At 41.3% G+C, this 23,977-nt stretch overlaps 1 protein-coding gene and 1 long non-coding RNA gene across 2 annotated transcripts; one reads left to right on the forward strand and one right to left on the reverse strand.

Annotated features, from left to right (window-relative positions):
* Positions 1–1,582: 1,582 nt before the first annotated feature.
* Positions 1,583–23,205, reverse strand: LOC139273300 (uncharacterized). Its single transcript, XR_011595061.1, has 3 exons — positions 23,111–23,205; positions 4,289–4,420; positions 1,583–2,148 (listed from the first exon to the last, which is right to left on the reverse strand). It is a non-coding gene; the product is annotated as an uncharacterized lncRNA (long non-coding RNA).
* On the forward strand, positions 2,384–11,037 carry LOC139273293 (tubby-related protein 4-like). Its single transcript, XM_070890019.1, has 2 exons — positions 2,384–4,947; positions 9,991–11,037. Exons 1-2 carry the CDS (start codon positions 2,398–2,400, stop codon positions 10,105–10,107), a joined length of 2,667 nt encoding a protein of 888 aa, XP_070746120.1. The 5' UTR covers positions 2,384–2,397; the 3' UTR covers positions 10,108–11,037.
* Positions 23,206–23,977: the final 772 nt, after the last annotated feature.

Here is a 23,977-nt window from a genome sequence, read left to right on the forward strand (position 1 = left end):
GTGGGGGGGGTTGTGTGTGTGGGGGGGGCTGTGGGAGAGTGTGTGGGGGGTGTGAGTGGTGGGAGTGTGGGGGCATGTGTGGGAGGGGGGGAGGAGTGGGTGTGTGTGTGGGGGGGGTTGTGTGTGTGTGTGGGGGGGGGCTGAGGGGGTGGGAGTGGTGGGAGTGGGTGGGGGCATGTGTGGGAGGGGGGAGGAGTGGGTGTGTGTGGGGTGGGGGAGAGGCTGGAAGGATGCTCCCCTGCTCTCTCCTCCGGCCCTTCGATCATTGAGTGCCCTCCAACCCACGCTCCCCCCAACCCACTCTCCCCCAACCCACTCTCCCCCCTCCATCCGTGTTGCCTCGCTCCCCCCTCCATCCGTGTTGCCACGCTCCCCCCTCCATCCGTGTTGCCACGCTCCCTCCCCCCCCCCCCCCCCCCGCGGTTGCCACGCGTCCCACCTGCCCATCCCCCTTTCTCTCTTCCCCCCCCCCCCCCCCCCGGATTGCCACGCGCCTCCCCAACCCGGTACCCACTGCTCCCCCCCCCCACTCCTCCCGGTACCCACTCCTCTCCCCCCCCCCCTCCTCCCGGTACCCACGCTCCACCGAGTCATTGCACAGGCGCACATGCTCCAACGCGTCTGCGCAACGCTGCCGGCACTGAGAAGAAGGCATGATCCCTAGCCCCGCCCCCCCTGCAGGCAGGCTCCTCCCCAGGGAGACTACGCTGCGCCACGCCATGGTCCAGGAGGACCGGAGAATTGCTGCTGAATATTCCGCCACACCTTCGAGCCCAGGCAGGTCACGCAAGTCTCGGAAGTGCGCCATTTTCACCAGATGCCGAAACTTAGACCCCTGGTTTATCCCTCTCCCCTTTCTTGAATAGTGGTGTAACATTAACAACCTTCCAGTGCTCCTGCACCCAATGAGGATTGAAAGATTGTGACCAATACCTCTGCTATTTCTACCTTTGCTACTTTCAGCAACCTAGGATACATTCCATCTGGACCAGGTGACTTACCAACTTTCAGTAATGCTAATCTTTTTAGTACATCTTCCCTATCTATTACTATTCTGTCCATAACTTTGCTCTCGTTTAGTGTAACCTTCACATCATCTGCTTCCTTTGTGAAAACAGATGCAAAGTACTCATTTAATACTTTAGCCATGTCCTTTATGTACATGAAAATTTTCCTTTGGGTTCTTAATAGGCCCAACTTTATCTCTTACACTTTATATGGTTATAAAATGTTTTCGGGTTCAATTTAATATTTCCTGCTCATTTTTTCTCGTAACCTCTCTTTGACTCCTGCATTAACTTTTTCATTTCTCGCCTGCTTAATTATTGCATCAAACCAAGGCTTCTCTATCATGCTGTTCAACACACTACCTCTTCACTGGTATATGTGAAAAGTAGGAAGTATTGTATTAATTTTATTTTGGTGTACTGTGCGTAATCAACGAAGGCACATCCCCATTTTCACTAAACATTAAGATTACATTTTGCATGTAAATGATTGCAGGACAGATTGCGTTATAAAGGGCACATCACCCGTTTGAGAATAGTGCATCATATGAAGAGACAGGAGGACATTTTCAAACTGCACAAAAAAATGTATTTTATGTTTTCAACATGGTTTTGGTCAGCTGAGAAAATTCTGAACTCCATTTATTGTTGAGAGCTGTGGGGAAAATATCGAGAGTCCAGAAACTAGAACAATAAAATAGAAAGCAATGTACATGCAAAGCAGTTTCTTTTAAAACATTATTTACCATTTCTGTTATGGCGGTTACTGGACATTTTTACAAAACCATATTTTATGCAGGGTTTTTTTTAACCTTGTGAAGGAAAACATCTTTAAGAATCTCTGCAATGCACTAATTGCAAGGGTATAATCCTGGTAAAGTGTTTGAATCATTTGCATATTTAAAGATCAGTTTTACTCTTCTATATAATATGCTTTATGGCATTTACATTGTTGAGGTGAACAAATGTGTTGACCCGAATTGTACAGGTCTACTGTAAGCTTTTGAGGCTGAAGTGGTTCCATTTTACCGTTCATCTTCAAAGCTGTGCTCAATAAATTCCTCTGCATCCTTTCCTCTGGTACATTAAAATTGAGTTGCAATCATTTGTTGCATTATTGACTTAATTTATATAGTTAGTCCTGCAGGAACACAAAAATAACATCTTTCTTAAGAAGCAAGACAAGAATTTGCATTTATGTAGTGCCTTTCACATCCTCGGGACAATTAATTTGTTTTGAAGAATAGTCACTGTTATGTAGACAAACTAAAAAGTTTCCTCTTCTTGAAACAACAAACTGTATAAAGTAGCTGTTACACACAACACAATTGATGGTTGTGTGAAAAATGACACTGCGTGCTTTATTTTTGGGAATGTATATACAAGTGTTATGTTTATTTTTAAGATTTTTTTTCTTTCTCCCACTTCTCCTCTCCACCCCCCCACCACAGTGAACGGAACATCTGGAGCTCCAGAAAACAACCCTCCTTGCACTGTTAATATTCCCATTGCACCAATCCATAGTTCTGCGCAAGCAATGTCCCCTACTCAGAGTATTGGACTTGTCCAGTCTTTACTAGCCAATCAGAATGTGCAGCTTGACGTTTTAACCAATCAAACAGCTGTTGCAGGAGCAGTGGAACACACTTTGGACAACTCCAGCCAGTATGCAATTCCCAATCGGTTTTCGAATCCAGGACAGGCAATCTTTGGAAGTATGGAAACTGGCCGTATGACTGGTGGATCACAACAGCCATCACCACAGATCTCGGGAATGGTGCAAATTCCTGCTGTGGATCATATTGAAAGGGAGCCTGAGCACTCTCAAAAATTCAAACCGTTACGAACAGTGCCACAGTTGGTTGAAGGTGACGCGGTGGTATTCTGTACAACTCCCGAAGTGCAGTTAGTTAAAATAAATGCACACCCACCTCCTCCATATCCAGGAACTACAACAGCTTCTGCAGCTACCTCTGTCGCTGCTCCACCAGTGGACATTTGTCTGAAAAAAGCAGATTTTTCTCTCTTTCCTACTGGACATTTTCAAACCCCTCTCGGTTATGAAAGAATCACAACATTTGACAGCAGTGGGAATGTAGAAGAAGTATGTAGGCCTCGCATGAGAATATTGAGCAACCAAAATATGTATACACTTCCAGGCCCAGGACAGTCGTCATTACGACTGCCTTCAGCAGATGCGAAGAAGGTACAACAGGTATATGGTACACTGAATAGACTAAATGTTGCTCACTGTGTTATTCCTAGTGGGGATCCACCACCTTATCCTGATGCAACCAATAGAAGTCAGCGTGTTGACAGTAACACTATACAAGTGCCATTGCGAAGAGATAGCAAAGATACCACAGCCAAGGTGTCTCAACTGCTAGACTCCCAAAGAGTTGTTCAACATGGTCACAAACCGAAAAACAACTCTGTGTCTGCACAGTACCAGCAAACCTCTCTCCGATCTCCTCCTGCTCTCTATACCTGCAGTCAGTGCATCAGCAATGGAAGCAACAGTGGTAACATTAATATTAGACCAGAACTACCTACTGGGACCGGCTCTCAGCACAGCACTGTAATTGTCCACTCAACTAGTACATCACCCCTGTCTTCTCAGTCATCTTACAATCTGCTGAGTCCCCCAGACAGCTGTCATGATAGAACTGAATATATTAATAATGCTTTCACTGAGGATGAGTCTGTTTTACAGCATTGCCAAATTGAGAAATCCATTAGGCATATTGCATTAAATAATGAAATCAACATGAGTGTGAAGCGGCCACCTCCATATCAATGGGACCCTGCAGGGAGTGAGGAGATTTGGATTCCACAGGAAAGGCAAATTCCGATTTCTGCAACAGGGAGTCATAAACCACCACCTCTCATCCTGGAGCAATCACATGTGGAGATGTCTCATGTGCCATTCATTCCTATTAAATCTCCTACCAGTCCAACAGTCACTTTCCAATCAAATTATGGACTCACTTTACCATATCCTGTAAGTTACAGTGCATCTCCTATTGCAGCCTTTCAGGCTTCATTTCAAACTTCAGAAGCTATAGGCCCACCACCATACCCACAGCAAGACCCTTCTGTAGTTGTCCAATCTGGTTATCCAGCTAACATTACCTGTTGCCCATTGCCACCAATGTATCCAACCAGTAACACATTTTCTAGTTTACAGCTTCCCCAGATTACATTACACCAATGGAATACTTACAGTGCTTGTTCTCCGATGCATAGTTCACAAGGAACTTTGAGCTCAAAGCCACACTTACCTTTTGAGAAACCTGGAATGCCTCCATTTCCAGCAGAGCTTCAAGATCACACAGGAACTGAAGTGATTGTGGAAACAGCGGACAACTTCCAAGAGGTGCTGTCTCTGACAGAGTCTCCTGTGCCCCAGCGAACTGATAAATGCAACAAGAAAAGCCGTAAACGGTTAGACAGCAGGCCAGAGGAAGCAAACATGCAAGCAGTAACTGAAGGGAAGATGAAAAAAGAGGCAAAGGCGCTCACGGACTTCAATTCTCTCATTTCTAGCCCTAGACTAGGAAGAGAAAAGAAAAAAATCAAAAGCCAAAAGGATCAGATAAAATCCAAAAAGCTGAATAAAATGAGTGAGTTTCAAGACAGTTCCGAAAGTGAGCCAGAATTATTCATTAGTGGAGACGAGTTAATGAATCAGAGCCAGAGCACTAAAAAGGTTTGGAAAACTAAGAGGAACCTAAGGACACCAAATGAAACTGATGAGCTGAAATGTCGAAGAGCAAATGAAAAAGAGGATGGGAAATTGGGGAATCAAGGGTTTGTGTATGTAATGGCCAACAAACAACCACTGTGGAATGAGGCGACGCAAGTATATCAGTTGGACTTTGGAGGAAGAGTGACACAAGAGTCAGCAAAAAACTTCCAAATTGAGCTGGAAGGGCGACAGGTATTGTTAAATAGTGTGTAAAAAAAAAAATCAAATAGCCGCAAAACATCACAATCAGCATCATTTGTGGTCTGTTCATTTGTTTTTTTTTTTGTGGATATTTTTGTTTAAAAAATATTGGTTCTCATGGCACCCATGAGAGGGTGCTGGTTTGTTACCCATAACGTCCATGGAAGGGTTCTGGTTTGCTGCTTGAGAGATCCATAAGTGGGTATTGGGTTGTTCATGACACCCTCTGAGAGGTTCTGGTTTGATCAAGATGCTGAGAGTTAAAAGTGTAAGGAATATTTGTAGAGAGGTACTTTTTAATGTGAGGGTGCTTCAGAATGAGCTGTATTTAATAATTATATTTCCCTGCATGTCCAGACTCAGTAACCTCCCATTTTGTATCTCAAATGATGCTGGCACATGCAAAAATACATACAGATGGTAGAAGGGCTGCTTGTTCTTGATCCTTTTGTCATGGCTTCACCCACAATCCCAAATTGATATCCTAGTTAATCTGATGTGATTCTGTTTGTTATATTCAAGTGAGAATTATATTCTGAATTGTGCAATTCTAAATATTTATAAAGGGAGACATCTGTATGCTTACATGCATCTCTTGGCCACCCCTCATTACCATGGTTTCCACAGACATTTTAAACAGACATTTTATATGGACACTTTTCCTTGTCAAACATCATGAGTCGGATTGGAATTATGAACATTGCTTTCCATTCATCCTGCCATCTGAAGGGATGGGATCTGCCTTCAAGCTCTGTCGAATCAGTTTTGAACCTTGGCAACATGTGATGACAGACTTAGTTTTCAGTGTGGGTTTTTCAGTGTAGGTAATCTGACAGTGCAGTAGTATACACTTACTATGTAATGCATGTTTACACAGCATTCAATCTTTGTGACAGAATAGTGCTAATATTATGGATTGTCGATTTTTTTTTGAAAATATAGTGTTTATAAACCTCATCAATGAGCAATTGAACAGATAAATGAAACAACTGTAATAAATGGAAAGATGAAGTGCAGTGTAATCATAAATGCATTGAAAAAGTCTGTAATGGATCAGTTATCCCATTGAACAGCTTCTGATTGAGTGAGAGAATCTGTTTAATGATGAACAAAGTTCTTGTTAAAGCACCTTCCTTTCCTACTTGAATCTTCACTTATTGTCAAAACCTCGTGTTTGGTTGAAACAACTACATTCAAAGAGCTTCCATCCTTTTTTTAAATCCCCATGTTTTAGTCCCCTATACAACACCTGGTTAACTGATGTAGAGAGTTAAGACATATTATAATAACTAATGGGTTCATTGAATTAAAAATGTAAAACGGTTATACAATGTGAATTATAAAGAATGTGCACAACGTAACACAATTTACATCTTTGCGTCAAACTTATAAATCTTCACAATAGAATAAACTTTCCAATAAAGGGACTAATTAATTAATCAATTAAGTCAACAAAGTAAAGGGACTAATTAATGAATTAAATCAACAAAGTAACCAATTTAATCTTTGGATAAAAGGAAAACAATACCAGATTTGGTCAGTTACAATTATCTTTGTAGTCCTCAAGTTTCGGTCTCTTACAAAATATATCTCTCTACGAAAATGTAGAACCTTAACTTCTACATACAAATTTCTGGAGTTTGTTCAGATCTTGGTACTGCTGCCTCGCGGAAGGGAAGGAAATTAAAGCAAATTACCCCAGGCAAAAATTGTCATTGGTAGAAGCTAATGACCAAGCTCTTGATTAAGGGGATACTTGGGAAACAAACAACCTGGAAGGGGGGTGGAATATTCTTTAAACTAAGTAAGATTAGTAAAATAAATAACCTACTGCAGTTAACACGAAAGAGATTGCTTGAAAGATTTTCCATCAGTACCACGATCCAGTTCTCAATAATACATGTATCCTAATCTTGAATCGCCACTCCTTAGATACAGGAGGTGGTGCCAGAGGACTGGAGGATTGCAAATGTTACACCCTTGTTCAAAAAAGGGTGTAAAGACAAACCCAGCAACTACAGGCCAGTCAGTTTAACCTTGGTGGTGGGAAAGCTTTTAGAAACAGTAATCGGGGACAAAATTAACAGTCACTTGGACAGGTGTGGATTAATTAAGAAAAGCCAACATGGATTTGTTAAAGGCAAATTGTGTTTAACCAACTTGATTGAGTTTTTTGATGAGGTAACAGAGGTTTGATGAGGGTAATACGGTTGACGTAGTGTACATGGATTTCGAAAAGACATTTGACTAAGTGCCACATAATAAACTTGCCAGCAAAGTTGAAGCCCATGGAATGAAAGGGACAGTGGCAGCCTGGATACGAAATTGGCTAAGTGATAGAAAACAGAGAGTTGTGGTGAACGGTTGTTTTTTTGACTGGAGGAAGGTATACAGTGCTCATAGAAGTTTACAGCACAGAAGGAGGCCATTTCGGCCTATCGTGTCCGTTCCGGCCAACAAGAGGCTATCCAGCCTAATCCCACTTCCCAGCTCTAGGTCCGTAGCTCCGCAGGTTACAGCACTTCAAGTGCACATCCAAGTACTTTTTAACTGTGGTGAGGGTTTCTGCCTCTACCACCCTTTCAGGCAGTGGGTTCCAGACCTCCACAACCCTCTGGGTGAAGAAATTTCCCCTCAAATCCCCTCTAAACCTTCTACCAATTACCAGGGGGCGGTTCTAGGATCACGGCTTTTCTTGATATATATTAATGACTTGGACGTAGATGTGCAGGACACAGTTTCAAAATTTGCAGATGACACAAAACTTGGAAGTATCATCATCATAAGCAGTCCCTCTAAATCGAGGAAGACTTCCACTCTAAACATGAGTTCTTAGGTGATTGAACAGTCCAATATGGGAATTGCAATCTCTGTCACAGGTGGGACAGACAGTTGTTGAAGGAAAGAGTGGGTGGGACTTGTTTGCCGCACACTCCTTCCACTGCCTGATCTTGTTTTCTGTATGCTGTCGGCGACGAGAGTGAACAGTGAGGCGGAGAGTGATAGACATCAGGCTGGTGAAATGGGCGGACACGTGGTAGATGAAATTTAACGCAGAAAAGTGTGAAGTGATGCAATTTGGTAGAAAGAATGAGGAGAGGACATATTAACTAAATGATACAATCCTGGAGGGGGTGCATGAACAGAGAGACCTGGGGGTAAATGTGCATAAATCATTGAAGATGGCAGGTCAGGTTGAGAAAGCAGTTGAAAAGGCTTACAGGATGCTGGGCTTCATAAATAGTGTGGAAATTATGATGAACCTGTATAAAACACTGGTTTGGCCCCAACTGGAGTTCTGCGTCCAATTCTGGGCACCACACGTTAGTTAGGATGGGAAGGTCTTGGAGAAGGTGCAGAAAAGATTTACGAGAATGTTTCCAGGAATGAGGAACTTCAGTTATGTTGATAGACTGGAGAAGCTGGGGTTGTCCTCCTTGGAGCAGAGAAGATTGAGGAGATTTGATAGAGGTGTTCAAAATCATGAATGGTCTGGACAGGGTAGATAGTGACAAACTGTTGCGATTGGCAGAAGAGTCGATAACCAGAGGAGACGGATCTAAGGTGATTGGCAAAAGAACCAAAAGTGATGCAAGAAAACACTTTTTTTACACAGCCAGTGGTTAGGATCTGGAATGCACTGCCTGAAAGGGTGGTGGAGGCAAACTCAATCACTCCAAAAGGGAGTGCCTGAAGGAAAAACATTTGCATGGCTGCAGTGAAAGGGTGGGGGGAGTGGGACTAACATGGGCTCAACAGGCCAAATGGCTTTCTTCTGTGCTGTAACCACACTCTGATTCTAAGGGCTCAGTTTTCCCTGAGCCCGTTTTCTGGCGTATTGACAGAGTTGCGCCGCTTAATTAGGTAAATAAATGTGCCAGAAAAAAATCTCCGAAGTTTCCCCGATGTTTGGACTGTAATCTGCAGCCGCGCAGCGCGGCCAGTCGCCTCGGGGGGTGGAGCCTGTGGTCTGCGCTGGAAAAAGGAGCAGGGCCTTCTGCGCATGCGCGGGGGGGAAACTGACGTTCTTGACATTGCTGAAATGGTCGCGCATGCGCAGTAGACCCCTCTCCTTCCCCCCCTTGAGTCTTGTGACCCCTCTCTCCCTCCCCCCTCCCCCGGCACCGCTTTTAGATCGGCTGTCTGTGACTCTCTCCGGTCCCCGAGTGAGGTGCCTTCCTGGTCCGCAGTACAGTACCTTCCTGACCAGTCTGTGGCCCCCGAGTGCGTGCCTGCCGCTCAGTTTTCCCACTCTCTCCCCGGCCAAGCCTCTCCAGTCCGCAGTACAGTACCTTCCCGACCAGTCTGTGGCCCCCGAGTGCGTGCCTGTCGGTCAGTTTGCTCCCTCCCTCCCCCGCTGTGGCTCCGCCAGTCCCCGAGTGAGTGCCGGTCCCGCCCCTAGCCCAGGCTGAATGACCTCCGATTTATTTACCTGCGCTGATTTTTTTAACTCTCCGCTAGGGTTTTCTTGAGAGGCCACATACGCTGGCCTAAGTAGAAATGGAGTAACTATCAACTGGCCAAAGTTGCCTAAATGGCCAGAATTGGTGTAGGTGGCTGGTAACACCCCCTTTTGAGGAAAAAAAAACGTACCTTAAAAAAAAAAAGTAACTAAATGAGTTACGAGTTGATTGGGGAAACTGGGTATTTTTAGGCCAGAAAAAGTAGGTTACTCCAAAAAAAAATGCCGCAAATACTGGGGAAAATTGAGCCCTAAGAGTGCACCCTTTGGATTGCACATACTCTTAAGCTTATTGTTGAGCAGGTTACAGGACCTGTCTGTTCATATTACTTGGGTCTGAATTTTTCAAATCAACAGGCTAATAAAATGGCTGTTAAAATGGGGATAATGCCATCCTCCAAAAATAAGTCTCCAAACAAATTTTAAGAAAATGCCCTCACAAGCAGCATGTCAGAACTCAAAATAGATCTTGACCATTTAGTGCACTTTGATCCATCTCCAATGCTGTTTAAATAAATATCAATGGTGCTGTATTTTCATACTTATACCCTTTGATTTATTTTCTTTTGTAGGTGATGCAGTTTGGAAGGATTGATGGTAATGCGTACATCCTAGATTTTCAGTATCCATTTTCTGCAGTGCAGGCTTTTGCTGTAGCACTGGCAAATGTTACACAGCGGCTGAAATGAATGGGAAGAACTAAAGTGCTTTCTGGATCTGAGGAGCAAAAGATGCCAGGAATGCACATTGAGTGCACTGTGAATGAATTGGTCTGGGTAGTTGTCCAATGCTGCCTTTCACTTTAGAGGATCACAGTTCACCTGTTTAGTCTTGAAGTAACAGGAAGGGCAAAGAGCATGCTTCTCGGATGCATGCTAGGATGATTGCAGTTCAGAGAGCTTGCTGCTTTGTACACCTTTTGCAGCAGATTACATGCTGCCCCTTGCTTATCTGAATAACCCAGTAGAATAAGTTTACCTGTTGACTAGACTGCCTTATATTATGGTGTGTGTTTTTTTTTCTTGCAACAGTTACAGAAACTTGCTTTTTCTCTGCAGTTTTTAATAACACTAATAATACTTGAATATACACAGGAGTCTTGGCACCAGAATGAAATGGTGACTTTTGGATATGGTGTTAGTAGGTAGCTAGGTTGTGTCAATACTGTTCAGCACTGGAAAGAGCAATTTAAGGAGCTTATAAGTTAAAACTACAAAAAGACTGAAGTCTTCAAAACAGTGTTTTTGAGACAGTATGTTATAACATGCTTTGAAATTAATATTTTGTTTTTGGTGAGCTATTTTAGTGATGACTATTAAAAGACAGTCACTAAGTTGGACATATTGATATTTCGTCCGCAACTTTGAAAGTTTTCAAAATAACTTTTTATTTCTAGTGACAGGCTGAGTGCACATGTATCCCTAATAGCGGATTGCTTTCCCAATTGATAAGCAACCCACCGTTTCTGGGTATATCTGTAAAGTAGGGGGACCGAATGCACCTAAACTTGCATGGTACTGTTACAGAATGCTAGGCTGTAGTACATTTTTCTATAAATGTTTTTGTTGCATAGCTTGTTTTGTGAGGTCTGGTTTAGACAGTGGTGCAGGTGTGGGGGGCGGGGGGGAGGGGGGAGTTATTGTCACAAGCTGTAATGTTTGCTGTCTCGAGGGTTAGGAAAACACTAGAAGATGGTTAATGTTTAATGCATTGCAAAGTCATGAATACTTTAAATTTAATTTTGGAAAATAACTTGCAGCCACCATCATGAGTTCTGATTCAAACACATGCTTGAGAAGACAGAATAATACTCAGCTTTATGGAAATTTAGAATCAAACATTTTATTATGCTTATTCAACTTGACATTGCCCATTAACAAAAGGTATTTTTATGCAGTAGCAACAGTTCATGAATTACATAGAATTTTATAGCACAGAAACAGAGTGGTGAGAATCTGGAACTCACTACTACAGGGAATGGTGGAAGTGAACAGCATAGATGCATTCAAAGGGAAGCTAGATAAGCACATTAGGAAGAAATGAATAGAAGGATATGTTGATTCAGTGAGATAGGGTGGGGAAAAAGCTCGTATGGAGCATAAACATGGGCATAGACACGATGGGCCAAATGGACTCCTTCTGTGTCATGTTTCTATGGAACAGGCCATTCGGCCCATCGTGTCCATGCCGTGTTTATGCTCCATACGAGCTTTTTCCCCACCCTATCTCACTCAATCAACATATCTTTCTATTCCATTCTCCCTCATGTGCTTATCTAGCTTCCCCTTGAATGCATCTATGCTGTTCGCCTCAACCATTCCCTGTAGTAGTGAGTTCCAGATTCTCATCACTCTCTGGGTAAAGAAGTTTCTCCTGAAATCCTTATTGGATTTAACAGTGATTATCTTGTATTTATGGACCCGAGTTTTGAACCCACCCCCATTAGTGGAAATATCCTCTTTGTCTATATTATTGAATCCCTTCATAATTTTAAAGACCTCTATCAGGTCACCTCTTAGTCTTTTTTCTAGAGGAAAAAAAGCCCCAGCCTGTTCAGTCTCTCCTAATGGTTGTACCCCGTTGTTCTGGTATCATCCTTGTAAATAAAATTGCACTTTCGCCAATGCTTTTATATCCTGTTTGTAATATGGAGACCAGAACTGTGCACAGTATTTTTAAGTGTGGGTTTACCCAGGTTTAACATAACTTCTCTGCTTTTGAATTCTGTTTCACTAGAAATGAATCCTAGTGCTTTGTTTGCACTTTCAATGGCTTTGTTAATCCGCATTGCTACTTTTTATGATTAGCAAATCTGTACCCCAGGATCCCTTTACGCCTCTACCCCATTTATATTCTTCTTTTCCAAGGAATATGTGGCCGCCTTAATCCTACCAAAATGTAACACCTCATATTGAAACTAATTTTCCATTTACACGCCCATTCTGCAAGTTTGTTAACATTTTGTATTTTGTTGGTCTTCCTCCATATTAACTATACCCCCCAATTTGGTGGTGTACGCAAATTTTGATATTGTACTTCCAATTCCCGAGTCTAAATTATTTGTGTAAATGGTGAACAGCAGTGGTCCCACCACCGCTCCCTGTCGAACACCACTTCCCACCTTCTGCCAGTCTGAGTAACTACCTTTAACCCTACTCTGTTTTTTTAGTTAATTTGCAGTTGATTAATTTAAACAGGGATCTTACACTTTTGCAGTCTACATAAACTGAAAAAATACATGGAGGGAATACTCTCCGCTTACCACCTTGTCTAAATTGAAATCGCTTTCCCGCCCACCCACCCGTCACCATCCCTGTCCCACCATTCATAATACTATTTAACAGCATAAAGAATCCAAGAAGTTAACTGGGATGATTGACCAGAGTAGTCATTCCGATCCTGGGTAATACTGAAGCTTTGGGTCGGTCTGCCCTTTGTACTCCAAAAGTTGTTGCTTGCAAATTCATCATTCCTTCACTGCATAGCGTGTAAGAATTCCACAGAGACACAGCTCTTATTATATTGTATCCACTAAATAGTGTGTTGGGGGTGGGAAGGTTGTCCACCTTGCACTTCTCTGCAGGAACATTTAATGTTCAGAAATCTAGGAGAAACTGCATTTTTTTTTAATTATTTTATCTGCTCAATTAACTGAACCGGTTTTTCTCTGAACTGAAGTTCCTTTCAGGAGAGGGCCATTACCCATTTTCAGTTAAAAGAGAAAGGCAAAAATTTCACTAATTCACCATTCTCACATTATCAATAATAATTAAGTTGATGCATCAACATAGCAAATTGGAGGTTGTTAATTCGTATCAGCAAGAGATACCGGGTAATTTTATGAGGTTCCTCCATTGACATGGAGTTTTGCTACTGGCAAGCGCAGGTCTGAATATAGTCCTTATGTCTAGCAGCAGTGGAGCCCCACAAAATTATCCCTGATATATACCCAGTAGCTTTAGCTAGATAAGAGAATGGGTGGAGATATATAATTATAATGTGCACGCATTGTTATTTTCTGCTAATGAACTGCAGATTATCACTTGATAAATTTACAGTGATTTCCGCAATCCTTCGGTGAAGATCTCGTAGCACAGTAGCTACAACAAGACCCCTGCTGTTAGGTGTTTGTTGTCATACTTGCCATTGGCAGAAAACTGGAGCAATAATCAAAACTATCCCACCAGCAGTGCACATTATGAAAAGTAATGAATTTCATGGAGTGATTTGAGGCAGTTATACTTCAACTTGATCTTTGGAGATTATTACTTGAGAATGTGTATTCACTATTTTCTATACACCAGTGCTGCTACTGTGAGGAAATAGGACTTCGAGTGTATTTTCTGACACAATAACAGGCAGAGTGACCTGACATTTATACTGATTAGTGACTCCGCTATTTTTTGTTGAACTTTTTTTTTTACTGTAGAAAAGGTAATCATATGGATATCTTTTTTCAACATCAAAATGGTTCAGTCTGGATGCAAGTGACCAATGTTAGAAGGTCTGGGGCGTGGAGGGTGAAATAATATTGTATTGCTGTACATCTAAAGACAAACTAACATGTTCGTTTTATACTCGTTTTTGTCTAATACATAAGGTTATTATAAGAAATGATTCCTATCAGAAAATACCTACTTGGTGGAGATACCTCCTTGACATAACTTTATAGTTGTCATTTACTGTGAAGTTGTCCAAATCCTCAGCGTTCAGCAAAAATGTAAATAAATATATTTTTAACAACCTTTGGTATCAAAAATCAGGATTACAGGAACATAAACCTGCTATTTGTAGTTTAATGTGGGGATGCTACTTTTTGGGCTTCAACATCCACATTCAGCTTACACCAAAAAAACACAGGCACTAAAATATGCACCTAGTTTGTTAAAAAGTCTCTGCTGAGATAAGACATACACGTTCCATATACTGCTGCGTTTCTTTCTGTGTCTTTACTGAATTCATTTAAAACATGAAGAAACAAAAATCTTTTAAGTTAATAGTATAAGCTTAAATTAAGAGTCACAACAAACCGAAATTCAGAATAGTGGCTGCATAAACTCAAAATTAATTTGAACTTTTTTTTTAAAAAAAAAAGCTAATGCAGATTTCATTAGAACCTATAGGAATATAAAGAAATGGGCTTTGCGGGGAGGGGTGCTGTTTATCTGTAAAGCTACTGTGTACTTGAGCATGTTTGCTACAATTGAGAACCAAGTCTAAGTTACAGTGAATTAGTGATGGGTTCTTCAATACTGTCATTAGCATTTCCAGTTATATTTTAAATTTAAAGTTGTGGGACATTTGTTATCTTAAAGATAGAGGTGCAATGAAGAACAAATATTTTACATTTGCTGCACATCATTCATATTTGACTAGAAAAACCTGTAAAACTCAAAACTGATGATTTGGAAAACTCTTTTGAAGCATTTTTTTTTAATGAGAGCAATGTGCAAATCTACAACCAGAGGTTTAAAATTCAGTATAAAGATCATCAAAGTCGACACAGTTTTGTATGTTGTAATCAGAAGCAGAGTAGAGAAATTTTAATATATGATTATTTAAATAAAAGACAAACATTTATGGATTCCGAAAAATCAAGTGTTTTATAAGCTAAGGAACTTGAAGAAAGCTTGCAAGAATAGGCTTACTTAATGAGTGTTTGAGTGACTGTGGTTTAAACCGATGGTCCTTTTGAAAGATTCTCTTTGTTAATTCAGGGCTAGCACAAAGTTTTCTGAATTATGCACTAAAATTGAATATCAGGACAGTGCTGCTGGAACTTTTATATCTACAATCACAGTTTAACAAGTGCACATTTAACTACCATAAGTCTCGGTGTTTTTGGACATCATGGTGATTTGGGTACCATGGGTTAAAGTAATCCATATTTTTACTTTTTTTAAAACATATTGCACCCCCATCTTCAAGCTATACTCTGTATTCTCTGTTTATGGACACTGGATGCTGTGGCAATTGAGGAAAAGAAAGTAAAGATCAGGCCAAGAGCTTTAAAAATAAATTATTATAGCTTTCAAAATAAGTGGAAAATGAAATAGAAGTTACTGGGTTTGCTTTCAGGTGATACATGAAGATTATAAAGTTTTGTGATGTTTTTCATTAATTGCTTACAACCGTTAACATGCCCACAATAGTGTTATGCTATAGAAGATTACTTTTTCTCGGCCATGTGTATGAGGATGAGTTGCAAGCTGTGTAACCTTTGTTTATTGTAAAAAGACAGGTCTGTTTTGACTCCAGTTAATCTGGATTTTAAAACTACAAAATAAAACTTGCCTGGCTTTTAATCTCTGATATCAGTAAAAACATTTGAAGAATATTTACTTTGGACATCATTTAAAATAACGCTGCAACTTTGAAATTAATATTTCAGGAAAGGTCAAAATGTTTTTTTTTAATAGGTTTGAGGCCAGTTTTTTTTATGGTTTTAAATATATTGATTAAGCCTAATGAAAGAAATGTTGACTCTGTTGTTACACAGATTTCTGTGCAATGCATTTGGGGTGTTGCCTTTTATTTAGGTGTGCAATATCAATAAACCTACTTTATTTTCTCATTTAAATGCACAATTCATAACATTGTCATAAATATGAACTTTAGTTTGCTTACAGTAAGTGGTTAAGGGATTTTTTAACATTATATTGGTGGATTTTATATACGGTGTCTGTATGTTATTATTTATAAAGAATGTTTATGTAACTAATGTTGGTTAGAGATTTTTGGGAATTCTTTAAATTTGTTATTGTTGATGCTATGTTTAATATAAGCTGAAGGGTTATGTGCTGCGCAGATGTAGAATGCATTTGCATTCCTACTGATTATGTAGTATGTTAGAATTGTACAGATTGTATTATTTGTGTGGGTCTTGACATTTATATGTTTTTCTTTTTTTCTCCTTTCCATTTTTCCATTCTTCCTCACTTTATTGTCCAACTTTTCGTACAATATGTTTTATTGTTGAATTTTTACCTTTAACCTTTCCATCTGGTCAGTTCCTTACTTTGTATTATTTTTAATCAGTATTTTTTGTTTTCAGTTTATTACTGGGCATTGATTTAGAAAGCTTTTGAAAGTTTGCTTTCACAGTAGTGTTTGTGAAATTTGTCCCAGAGACAACTTGGTATTTAAAAGGAACTCCAGTGTATGCTGGGAATTTAAACTAAAATCAGAATGATCTGGTACTGTAACTTTAACGGTTCTTATTTAATTCCATGTGCTAATATTTTACTTTTATTATAAAAACTGCACTTGTGTCAATATAGAAATTGTGTTGGAATATTGCCCACTTATTGAAAAGTTCTAAAGCTCAATCCCTGCAAATGATGTGTTAAATCTTATTACAATGCAGCTGTTTGAAATATGTCCTGCACCGACTCCCGCCCCTGCAGTGGGTCTTCCTCACACCAGTTTTATGAGGAACTGTATTAGCAAATTCTTTTTTTAAAAAAAATTGAATTGTGTAAGCAATGTACACCAAATGTTTGATTGTTGCTTACTAATTAAAATTTGCAGACTTTGATGTAATTGTTTTCTTTGCTGTTTCTGTAAAGACTAGTTGTATTTCACAACTTTCCCTTGTGTGCACGTATCATTTTTGTTACTCTCAAAGACCCTCTGTAAGGATTCAACAGATGAATAAATGATGTGTTTCTAACAGATTTATTATCTTAACCTGATTGAGTAATATATTTTTCTAATCTCTTTTTTACGAACATATAGAAGCTTTTACAAACTGTGTTATGTCTCTTGCTAGTTTGCTCTCATTCTCTTTTCTATATCAATTTCTTGCCATTCCTTTGCTGAATTATAAAAATCCCCCAATCCTCAGGCTTACTATTTTTAGCAACATCGATGGCCTTTTCTTTTAATCTAATACTATCTTTAACTTCTTGTTAACCACGGTTGAACCATATTTCACGTGGGGTTTTTATTCCTTAAGGAAATGTATATTTGTTGTGAATTGTGAATTATTTCTTTAAATGTTTGGCATTGCTTATCTACCGTTACATCTTTTAATCTAGATACCTATTCTACCTTAGCCAACTCGCCCCTCATACCTACATAGTTTGCTTTTTTCAGATTTAAGATCCTAGTTTTCGACTTGACATGATCAATTTCGATCATAAAGGCTCCTTTACTACAAGGTTATTAATTAACATTGGCTTATTGCACAATACTAGATCTAAAATAGCATTGTCCATAGTTAGTTCCTCGACATATTGATCTAGAAAACTATTTTGAATGCATTCTATGAACCCATCCTCCACACTATTACTACAACTTTGGTTTGCACAGTCTATATGAAAATTAAAATCCCCCTTGTTACATACCCCTCTTAATTTCCTCATTTCATCATCATAGGCAGTCCCTCAGAATCGAGGAAGACTTGCTTCCACTCTTAACGTGAGTTCTTAGGTGGCTGTACAGTCCAATACGAGAACCACAGTCTCTGTCATAGGTGGGACAGATAGTAGTTGAGGGAAGGGGTGGGTGGGACTGGTTTCTGCTGCCTGTGCTTGATTTCTGCGTGCTCTCGACGACGAGACTCGAGGTGCTCAGCGCCCTCCTGGATGCACTTCTTCCAGTTAGGGTGGTCTTTGGCCAGAGACTCCCAGGTGTCAGTGGGAATGTTGCACTTTATCAGGGAGGCTTTGAGGGTGTCCTTGTAACATTTCCGCTGCCCACCTTTGGTCCGTTTGCCCTGAAGGAGTTCCGAGTAGAGCACTTTCTTCGGGAGTCTCGTGTCTGGCATGCGAACTATGTGGCCTGCCCAGCGGAGCTCATGGTCTACAGGGCTGTAATAATACCCGCCCTCCTGTATGGCTCAGAAACATGTACCATGTACAGTAGACACCTCAAGTCACTGGAGAAATACCACCAACGATTCTCCACAAGATCCTACAAATCCCCTGGGAGGACAGACACACCAACGTCTGTGTCCTCGTCCAGGCCAACATCCCCAGCATTGAAGCACTGACCACACTTTTCCTCATTTATATTAGGCTTGACACTACAACAACTGATAGGGGGCCTATAAACTACTCTTACCAGTGTTTCTGCCCTTTGTTGATTTTTAGCTCCACCCAAAGTGATTCTACACCTTGATTTTCCAGCCAAGATTCTTTCTCACTACTGTTTTTATCCTATCCTTTACAATCAGGGCTACTGCCCCCTCACCCCTGATTTTCGATCCTGCCTATCTTTTCTAAATCCTGAAGTATTTACTTCCCAACCTTGGTAGCAAGCTGAACTTGCATGACAGAAGTCTGAGTACCCAGACGTTGGGTGGAGTTTGCTTGTGCTGCAATGGAGACTGAGGCTTCGGCCATCAACACAGTATCATGGTTACGTCGATAAGCATGCTAATGGAATTGCCCATCAATTCCATGCTGGAAAGGATGGGCTCCTAGCACTGCGCAAAGCCTTGTGCAAGATTGGTGCTGGACTCCTTCATGCTCCTTGACATTGCATGCAGGTTTCTGGCAGGCCTCCCATTGCACTAAGCATTTCATAATTCATACTCATCAGTCGTCTTCTGTCGGCCAATCGAAGTGCTCACCTGAGTCCTATACAGCAGAACTCGTGTGCGACCTCGCCCTCAGGGGAGCTGCCACCTGCATTGCTCTTTCCCTGGCATGGCGAAAGGCCACTTATGCCTGGTGACCCAGCATGTGCAGATCCCACATCTAAGCTACCCTCTAAAGTGCGCAGAGTGTCAGTATCTGAGCTGATGGCTGCAAGTGTGAAATCGAGTGATAGTGCTGTGTCTTCGGCATCACTGACTTCTTCCGAGTCCTGCTCCTCCACCACTGCCTGACCAGGTTGCAGTTCTTGGCTATCTGAAAGGAGAAAGGCTCAAGGATTGGGTTGCGGTGAGGGGGTGGGGGAGAAAAGCAAGAGGTGCATGTTTACACCATCTGCAGCTTGTAAATCAGAAGTGATTGTGGGATGGGGTGGGGAAGTGGGATATGAGCAGGATTAGGTATGAGGATACCATCATCTTTGACTACAGGCTCAGCGATGACCTCTCCAATAATGTTCAACACCATCTTCTCCATGGGGAATCACTCATGCATGCCTGTCGTAAACTCCGTGCTGCCCATCGTGTCCACGCCGGCTGACAGAGCTATCCAGCCTAATCCCATTTTTCAGCTCTTGGTCTGTAGCCTTGTAGGTTACGGCATTTCAAGTGCACATCCAAGTACTTTTTAAATGTGCTGAGGGTTTTCTGCCTCTACCACCCTTTCAGGCAGTAAGTTCCAGGCCCATGCCACCCTCTGGGTGAAAAATTTCCCCTTAATTCCCCTCTAAACCTCCTCCTTCCTACCTTACATCTATCTTGAATGTAAGGGGTATGATTAAGAAGTTGCACAGCTATACTGCGTTGGTTGTTGAACCCTCTGCTACAGGAAATAGATCCTTCTATCCATTGTGTCTAGGCCCCCCTCATAATTTTATACACCTCAATAAGGTCTCCCCTCAGCCTCCTCTGTTCCAAAGAAAACAAACACAGCCTATCCAATCTTTCCTCATAGCTAAGATTCTCCAATCCAGGCAACATCCTAGTAAATCTCCTCTGTACCCTCTTTAGTGCAATCACATCTTTCCTGTAATGTGGTGACCAGAACTGCATGCAGTACTCTAGCTGTGGCCTAACTGGTGTTTTATACAGTTCAAGCATAACCTCCCTGCTCTTGTATTCTATGCCTCGGCTAATAAAGGCAAGTATTCCATATGCCTTCTTAACCATCTTATCTACCTTGGGCTGCTACCTTCAGGGATCTGTGTACATACACTCCAAGGTCCCTTTGTTCCTCTACAATTCTCAATATCCTACCAGTGTATTAATGAATTCCATTTGCCACTATTCTGCCCGCCTAACAATTTATTGTTATCTTCTTGAAGTCGACAGCTTTCTTCTTCATTATCAACCACATGGCCAATTTTTGTATCATCTGCAAACTTCTTAATCATACCCCTTACATTCAAGTCTAAATCATTGATATAGCACAAAAAGCAAGGGACCTAGTACTGAGTCCTACGGGTCCCCACTGGATACAGCCTTCCAGTCATAAAAACACCTATCAACCATTATCCTTTGCTTCCTGCCTCAGCCAATTTTGGATCCAACTTGCCACTTTGCCTTGGATCCCATGGGCTTTTACTTTTGTGATCAGTTTGCCAGGTGGGACATTATCAAAGGCCTTGCTAAAATCCATATATACTACATCAAATGCACTACTCTCATCGACCCTCCTTGTTACCTCCTCCAAAAATTCAATCGTTAGTCAGACATGACCTTCCCTTAACAAATCCATGCTGACTGTCCTTGATTAATCCATGTCTTTCTAAATGAAGATTTATCCATTGCCTCAGAATTTTTTTGACTAATTTTCCCAAGATTAGGCTGACTGGCCTGTAATTACTTGGGTCTATCCTTTTCTCCATTTTTAAACAACTGTACAATGTTAGCAATCCTCTGGCATCACACCTGTAGCCAGAGAGGATTGGAAAATGATATTTCCTCTTTTCCTTCTCTTAGCCTGGGATACATTACATCTGGGCCTGGGGATTTATCCACTTTCAAATCTGCTCCGCCCCTTAATGCTGCCTCTCTGTTTATTTCATCTAATATTTCACACTCCTCCCTGATTGCAATGTCTGCATAGCCTCTCTCTTTTATGAAAACAGACGCAAAGTATTAAGAACCGTACCCACGTCTCCCGCCTTTATGGTCTCTAATAGGCCCTACTCTTCCTTTAGTTATCCTTTTGCTCTTAATATATTTATAAAGCATCTTTGTGTTTTCTTTGATTTTTATTTGCCAAACTTTTTTCATGCTCTCTTTGCTTTCCTAATTTCCTTTTTAATTTCACCCCTGCATCTTCTATATTCCTCGAGTTTCTGCAGCATTGAGCCCTCGGTATCAATCATAAGCCTCTCTTTTTTCCTTAATCCTACCCTGTATGCCCCTTAACATCCAGGGGCTCTAGATTTGTTAGTCCCACCTTTTTTCTTTAAGGGAACGTTAGTAGTGGGGAAGCTTTTAGAAACAATAATCAGGGACAAAGTTAACAGTCACTTGGACAAGTGTAGTTTAATTAAGGAAAGCCAGCACGGATTTGTTAAAGGCAAATCGTGTTTAACTAAATTGATCAAGTTTTTTGATGAGGTGACAGAGAGGGTTGATGAGGGTAATGAGGTTGATGTTGGGTACATGGATTTCCAAAAGGCGTTTGACAAAGTGCCACATATTCGGCTTGCCAGCAAAGTTGAAGCCCATGGAATAAAAGGGACAGTGGCAGCCGAAATTGGCTAAGTGTCAGGAAACAGAGTAGCGGTGAACGGTTGTTTTTTGGACTGGAGGAAGGTGTTCCCCAGGGGTCGGTACTAGGACCACTGCTTTCCTTTATATATATATATATTAATGACTTGAATGTGGTTCTACAGGGCACAATTTCAAAATTTGCAGCTGACCCAAAACTGCGGAGGGTAGTTTTAGACTTCAAGAGGAAGACTGGTAGAATGGGCAGACACGTGGAAGGTGAAATTTAACGTGATGTGATATATTTTGGTAGAAAGAATGAAGAGAGGAAATATAAACTAAACAGTACAATCCTAAAGGGGCTGTGTGAATGGAGAAACCTCGGGGTATATGTGCATAAATCATTGAAGGTGGCAGGGCAGGTTGAGAAAGCAATTAAAAAAAGCTTACGGAATCTTGAGCTTCATGACTAGAGGTATATAGTACAAAAGTGTGGAAATTATGATGAACCTGTATCGGACAGTGGTTTGGCCTTAACTGAAGTATTGTGTCCAATTCTGGGCATCACACTTTAGGAAGGATGTGAAGGCCTTAGAGAGGATGCAGAAAAGATTTACGAGAATGTTGGTATTGAAGTTGCATGATCATATTGAATGGGGGTACAGGCTCGAAAGGCCGAATGGCCTATTCTGCACCTATTTTCTATGATTCCAGGGATTCAAGGACTTTAGTTACGTGGATAGACTGGAAAAGCTGGGGTTGTTGTCCTTAGAGCAGAGAAGATTGAGAGGAGATTTGATAGAGGTGCTCAAAATCATGAGGGGTCTGGACAGAGTAGAGAGAAACTGTTCCCACTGGCGAAAGGGTTGAGAACCAGAGGACACAGATTTAAGGTGATTGGCAAAATAACCAAAGGTGACACAAGTTTTTTACGCAACGTGTGGTTAGGATCTGGAATGCATGACTGACTGAGTCTGCCTCCACCACCCTATCATGGCTTTCAAAGTTGGATAAGTGCCTGAAGGAAAAAAAAATTGTAGGCAAAGGGGAGTGAGACTAGCTGAAGTGCTCTTGCTGAGAGCTGGCACGGGCTCGATGGGCCAAATGACCTTCCATGCTGTAATCAGTCTGTGATACCTTTGGAAGTGGTTTGTGAGTTGCAGTGAATGGTGAGAGTTTGAAAGGGATGGCTTGGTCATTGTAGTGATGCTTTATGCTGATGCAATTGATGGTAGGCGAAATACAGATGACCGAAGCATGCCTGTGCAATGTCTCTGAGAGAGCTATCTCCTTAGTCCTGCTCATAAGAACATAAGTTTTCCCTTTGATGAATATATTGGGTCTGAAATCCCGGTGCTGGGCTTCCCGCGGGGGCTCGCCTGAAAATAGGAGAAAGATTCCGCACCTACCTTTTGCTCCTGCGCCCTCCAGTAGTCCAGGTCTGAGGCCTTCTCCTACGCATCGGAACGCGTTCACATCTTGGAGGTGCGGAGGGAGAGGCTGGAGTCACGTGGCACTGAACAGCCAATGAAGGTACAGTACTCTCATTCATCATAATGGCAACTCCGTAAGTAGGAGTTCTCATTATTATGAATGAGATACCGTTTAACACCCAAACACAAGGGGAAAAAGCACATATTTAATAATTTAAATTAAAGTTAATAAATGTGTTTGAAAAAATAGATTTTTTGGATTTTTTTTTTAGTTTTGTAATTGGAGTTTAAAATAGACTTACCTTAGTGGGCAAGGTTTTAAACATTAAAATGTGTTTAATTTTATGTTTTAAAACTCTTACGCTGGTTTTTAAAAAAAAGTAGGCAATGCACCTGCAAGAGTTTTAAGAACATTCGCTGGGCAAGAGATGGGCAAATAGCCCATATTCACTCATGCCAATGTTCTTCTCTCGAAGATGCGTTGGATCTGTCGAGCAAGAACTTGACCGATCGGAACAGCTGGCTTTTGGCACATGCACGTTGTGCGCCCAAAAACAGCAGTTGCGGGGCCTCGCCGGGTTCCTATGTAGTCCGTGGGTGAGGCTGGAATTTCAGGCCCAATATTTGAGACATGACAACCAACGTGCAGCGGCCTTGACAGTAAAAGGTGAATTTGGCCATGAGATTTAAGGTGATTGACAAAACAAGAGGCTTCAAAGGTTAACACAATAAGGGAGGATGGGATTTGAACCCACGCGGGCAGATCACAATGGATCAGCAGTTTTTCGCCTTTAACTCTCGGCTTCCGTTTGCAGCAATGTTACCCATTCAATTTCCTGCTTT

This window comes from Pristiophorus japonicus, chromosome 9 (assembly GCF_044704955.1).
Source record: "Pristiophorus japonicus isolate sPriJap1 chromosome 9, sPriJap1.hap1, whole genome shotgun sequence".
In the NCBI taxonomy this organism is placed as follows: Eukaryota; Metazoa; Chordata; class Chondrichthyes; family Pristiophoridae; genus Pristiophorus; species Pristiophorus japonicus.

What these genes read in the sequence shown, in the direction of transcription:
- LOC139273293 (XM_070890019.1), top strand. Translation starts at nt 2,398, where the DNA reads ATGTTTATTTTTAAGATTTTTTTTCTTTCTCCCACTTCTCCTCTCCAC. An exon ending in TTGAGCTGGAAGGGCGACAG is followed by an intron (nt 4,948 to 9,990) that starts GTATTGTTAAAT and finishes TTTCTTTTGTAG; the next exon opens with GTGATGCAGTTTGGAAGGAT.